This window comes from Mustela nivalis (genome assembly GCF_964662115.1).
Source record: "Mustela nivalis genome assembly, chromosome: X".
NCBI classification, from domain to species: domain Eukaryota; kingdom Metazoa; phylum Chordata; class Mammalia; order Carnivora; family Mustelidae; genus Mustela; species Mustela nivalis.
The window spans coordinates 69,141,627-69,146,806 of NC_139040.1; the positions used below are offsets into that span (position 1 = coordinate 69,141,627).

Here is a 5,180-nt window from a genome sequence, read left to right on the forward strand (position 1 = left end):
CACCCCTGATTAGACCCTATTTCCCGGTCAATGCCTCTTTACCTAGGAAGGACCCTTCTCCTTCAAGAACCCTTTCCCAGACAAGTGTCCCTCCCCTGGATGGGCAGCCTGGCTCAGCTATTTCCCCATTTAACAACCATGGATCCTTTTACCATCCAGTGTACCCTTCAGCAAGACCTCTGCTCCAATGAGAAGCCCCTTCACCAGTCTGTTCCTCCTTCAATGTCTCAGTCCCCAGCTAGCCCCCTTTCCAGTCTTATTTGAGCCCCCTACCTAAACCCTTGCCCAGAAACTAGGGACCTAGTTCCCAGTCAGCTTCCCTTCCCTATAAAACCCACCCCAGCTGGGCCCACCTGCTACCAGAAGTCCTTCACCAGCCCCTGCTCCCGCCCCCAGCCTGGACCACTTCTCTTGCCAGGAATCCTCCTGTAGCCAGGCCCTCTTTTCCAGCTTGTGAACCCCTCTCAATCAAGGTCTCCTACCCTAGCCAGGCACCCTCCCCCACCCAATGCAGCTCACTCCAATAGAGTACCCTTCTCATTTCTAGAGGCTTTCACCAACCTTTGCCCATGTCCCTGGTCAGGCCTCCTTTGCTCACTTGTGTGCTATACCCACTTTGGGTCCCCTCCTCTACCTAGGGGACCTTTACTGCCTATGCCCTGTTTATCAGCTTAGTCCCCTTCCTCGGCCTGTGCCTCCTTCCCCTGCCATGTCCCATTCTTCCTTCTAGGCTGAACCCATCCCCAACTTTCACCCTCCTTTCCAGACAGACACCCTTCTATATATTATGCCTTCCTTCTGGGCCTTGTCTTTTTTCCCCAGCCAGTGTTTTCAGTCCTATAAAAGGCCTTCTTCTTACATTGCACCCAATCCCTGGTTTTCTCAGGGGCCTTTTTGTCTTAGTCCACTGGCCATCTGAAACTTATCTGACACATACTTACACAGGTTAGCTATCTGGCAGGGTTTCCTGCTTTGCATTTTGGGAACACCCTCCCACCTCCACCCCCCCCCCAAGAAACATTGGCAATTCTTTCCATTCTGCAGTGTAGTGCTGGACTCACTGAGTTACTAGAAGTGGGAGTTCTTTTTCATGCATAGCAATGAGAACATCCTAAAACCAAATCATTTCAGGATGTTTTTCACAGAGTGAAACATCAGCTCTGGACAGCATCTAGATAAAGTTCCTCCCTAAATCCTTTCTTGGGAAACACTCTACTCCAGGATGCCACCAGGCCAGTCTTCCTCTCCAAAGCCTTAACTGGTCCCCAATTCCTCTCCCTAAACCTCCAGGATTCCTTTGCTGAAGCAGATCCTGGGATACAAAGTTTGTACAAACTAAGTCAGCTACACAAAAATAGAGAACCAGGTATTTTAAAAACTTTTATTTTAAGAACAAGTTGCATAATATTTTAAAAACATTTTGAAATTATATATTTTGTTTTAGAACATTTGGTGTGTACATTGGATTTTTAAATGAATTTAAGTAATCTCACTGAAACACAGGCTCTAAAGATTTAAAAAATTTTAAATTGTTTATTGCTAATCATTTCATTTTTACTATTCTACTGGCAAACTCAAGATATCAATAAGTCTGTACTATCAACAAAAGTAGATTGCTCATTATTTTTTTCCTCATGCCAGTTGTAGATACAACAAAATGGATCAACTATTTTTAGGTCTTAAAATCTTTTAAAGTAGCTTCCTATCTCTAGGACTTAAGGCAAATATGCTAGGTTCAGATCTTTCACACTTTATACCACTTGTAGATGCAACAAACTGGATCAACTGCTTGAATAAAGTGTACCCTTTCATGTCTCACAGTGAAGAAAACTTACTAGTTCGGGTCTCACCCTTACAGAATGTTAGGCTGCCTATTAGGGTGTCTCTTTTCGCTTCCTACCAGTTGTAGACAAAATGAAATGAATCAACTACTTGAATAAAGTCATAGCTCTTCCTAACTTTAATAAAGGAAATTAACTTGAGATCTTTCACATCTCAGAGCGAACCTTACCTATCAGTTTTTGTAAATTTAATTTCTATGTTTAGCTCGTACATTTAATTTCTGAGTTTAACAAATGCTCTTATGTAGACTTTAGCAAATCCTAAATAAGTAAAATTCATGGCGCACCACACAAATTTTATGAAAAAACAAAACTAAATACTAGAGAACTACTGTTCATAACTTGAGACGTCTCCGGAACAGCTCAGCTGAAGCACAAAGCATTCCCGCCCCCCTGCCCCTGCAAAGAGCTCGAAATACATTTGTTCCCCAAGAACAAGAGAAAGGCATTCACAAAGCACTAGGATCACAAAAACTCCAAATTTATCTAAAATCCAATGTATTTATAGGGACAATCCGAAGATTCCTAGTAAAACTAATTTCTCCCCAGTTAAGAATGTATCAAACCCATTTTCCATTTTGATCTCAAAGGCATGTGCGGCGGGACCAATTCTCATCAGCGAGGGAGGCAAAGACCCTTCAGGGCAAGAGCGGTGAAAATTTGGCCAACTTCCTCTCCTCAGATAGTACAGTACAGATCTTTCCCTGGTCCTGAATGTTCCCCGCGCCCGCCGCCAGCCCCCAAAGCAATGAATGAGTGAGAGAAGGGGATAAAACCGCCAGGTAGGAGAGCGCGGGCGTGCGGGGGTGGGGCCGTGGGCAGAGAAGCGTTGGGGTTGGGGGGTACGACTTTCAAGTAAAACAAAGCAAGAAAAAACCCGAGAAAACCAAAGGGGAAAAAAACAACAACACGGAGCCTACTGAGGAGGCGCCGCGGTAGCTTCAGCTCCAGCAGCGGCGGCAGCAGCAATGGCGACTACGACTGCGACAGCGGCCGGCCTAGAAGAGCCTAGGGGCCGCGCCCCCTACAGCGCCGGCCTCAAGTGGCCTCACCGAATTGTAGTGCTCGCCGAGGTTGCAAGCGTAGCGCAGGTAGACGAGGATGAGCGGCTTCCGGGTGTACTCCCCGCCGATGACGACAGCGGGCGAATCGGCCTGGATCACCTCGATGGGTGTCTGCAGGACGTGAGACAGGGCCCTCAGCTCGAGCTGGCCTCCCCATGAGGGGCTGCGCACGATGTCGTCGCAGTAGCTCAAGAAGTCTTCGCGGCTGTAGGCGTTGCCGGTGTCCGGGTCGCTGAAGAAGGGCAGGAAGTCGTCCACGTGCTTGCGCATGTAATCGGCGGTGCGTTTCCGCAGGCTCTCTACCGTCACTGAGAACACCAGCTGGTCTTGGATGGCGCGATACATGCAGTGGCCATCGGCCGGGATATCCTTCAGCTCCAGATTCTTGGATCCTAGGATGGCGGCGAGCTTCTCCTCCTCATCGCGGCGGAAGCTAGCCAGGTGCTCCATCTCGGCCTCGGTGATCCTCTCCTGGCGCTCTCTCTCAAGCACCGCCCTTCTTTCGCGCCTTCTCTGTGCCCGGGACTGCCGGGGAGGCTGGTTCTCTAGATCCATCTTGGCGAGATCTTCCGTGACGGAGTCGAGGTTGCCGTTATCAGGAAAGCTCTCTCGGAACTTCTCCAGCTCCTGCTGGTGCTTCTGCTCCATCTCGGCCTCGAGGCGGGCCACGTCTAGGAGCAACTGCTTTCTTCTCTTTTTGTCGCTCTTGGGGACCGAGTTCTTCATGGCCTGGATGCGGGCCTGCAGCTCTTTTTTCTCGCGGTGGTGGCGTCGTATTATCCGCTGTTGCTCACTCTGAGAATCTTCCATGACGTTTACCGGCAGGTGAGGATCGAAGATGGGTGGCAGCTGAAGTACGGGCTATGGTTGTGAATAACAACACAAACCCCGGAACACGCTGCGAGTCCTCGGCCTCCCCTCACCGCCGCTGCACTTGATTCACGTCACCAGGTGGTCGCTCTCACCCTACTCACGGCCCTCTGCTATTGGCCACTGGCTTTAATAGCTACGCCCCCTTGAAAGCTCCTGGCACTAGGATTGGCTGCTAGGAGACCCTAAATACACCTCCATTAGACCCCGTAGCAACGGTTGCTTCCGGTTTTAGCCAGGTCTGAATCCTGCTCATAGAACCTGGACTTCGAATATTATATGTAGCATTCAGTCTTGGAGAACCGTCCGTGGACTCAGTCCCTAGTTCATTTCCAAATCTGAGCACAATACAGATGCTGGTCATGCCTGAGTATAACAAAGACTCTACCACCAGCTACGTGTGCTCTGACGGTGGACTTCCTTTTACTCCTAGTGTTCAGGATGCAATGAGACTTTCTTATTTTTCAGGTACCCAGACTGGTGAACCTTTACATTTCCTACTGTTCCTGGGAACAGAGTCCTTTCAGGTTAGGTCTCACACTAACTTAAATGTTAGATCTCAGTGTAAGAAGGCACGCCACTCTTCTTAAACTCACTCATTGCAACTAAGCAGACACTATGGCCTTTGCTGACAGAATGCAACTACCCTAAACTCTCCTCCCGAGTTTCCCGGCTTCCAAAATGGGCTCCATAGGATGCCCGTGAAACACAACAGCTGGCATTCGTTGAGCCAGTTCCTTCTGTTTATTTTGAATCTCTAAACGTTCTAAAACATAAAATATAAAATAAATACAAGCCCTAAGCTCTTCCAAATATGCTCCCATTCTGCTTCACTCTGCTCACCTGTATCTTAAATTCCCAAACAGAAAGGTCCTTGAGACACTCCCCCCACCAAAATACACACAGATATCTTTTTTTTTTTTAAGATCTTATTTATTTATTTATTTATTTATTTGATAGGCGGAGATTACAAGTAGTCAGAGAGGCAGGCAGGGAGAGAGGAGGAAGCAGGCTCCCAGCTGAGCAGAGAGCTGGATGCAGGGCTTGATCCCAGGACCCTGAGACCATGACTTGAGCCAAAGGCAGAGGTTTTAAACCACTGAGCGACCCAGGCACCCCCCCCCCCACAGATATCTTATTACAAATGAGGAAAGTGGACATTTGTTCAATTTGTTGCATATCTTAAATTTAGCTCCTTTTATTTTTAAGTAGTAGTCCATGATATGGATACATTGTACTTTGTTTAGCCGCTCACCTGTTGAAGAACTCGGGGTTGTTCATGGTTTGGAGTTATTATGAATAAATTTGCTATAAACATTCTTATGTAGGTTTTCATGTGAACAAAATTCTCCATTTCTCTGGGAAAAATGCCTAAGAGGGCAAATGCTGTGTCATATTATAAGTG

At 47.6% G+C, this 5,180-nt stretch overlaps 1 protein-coding gene across 1 annotated transcript; it reads right to left on the reverse strand.

Moving 5' to 3' along the window:
• Positions 1–1,479: 1,479 nt before the first annotated feature.
• On the reverse strand, positions 1,480–4,018 carry OTUD6A (OTU deubiquitinase 6A). Its single transcript, XM_082716248.1, has one exon. The coding sequence runs from the start codon at positions 3,713–3,715 to the stop codon at positions 2,840–2,842; it is 876 nt and encodes a 291-aa protein (XP_082572374.1). The 5' UTR covers positions 3,716–4,018; the 3' UTR covers positions 1,480–2,839.
• Positions 4,019–5,180: the final 1,162 nt, after the last annotated feature.

What these genes read in the sequence shown, in the direction of transcription:
- OTUD6A (XM_082716248.1), bottom strand. Translation starts at nt 3,715, where the DNA reads ATGGAAGATTCTCAGAGTGAGCAACAGCGGATAATACGACGCCACCAC.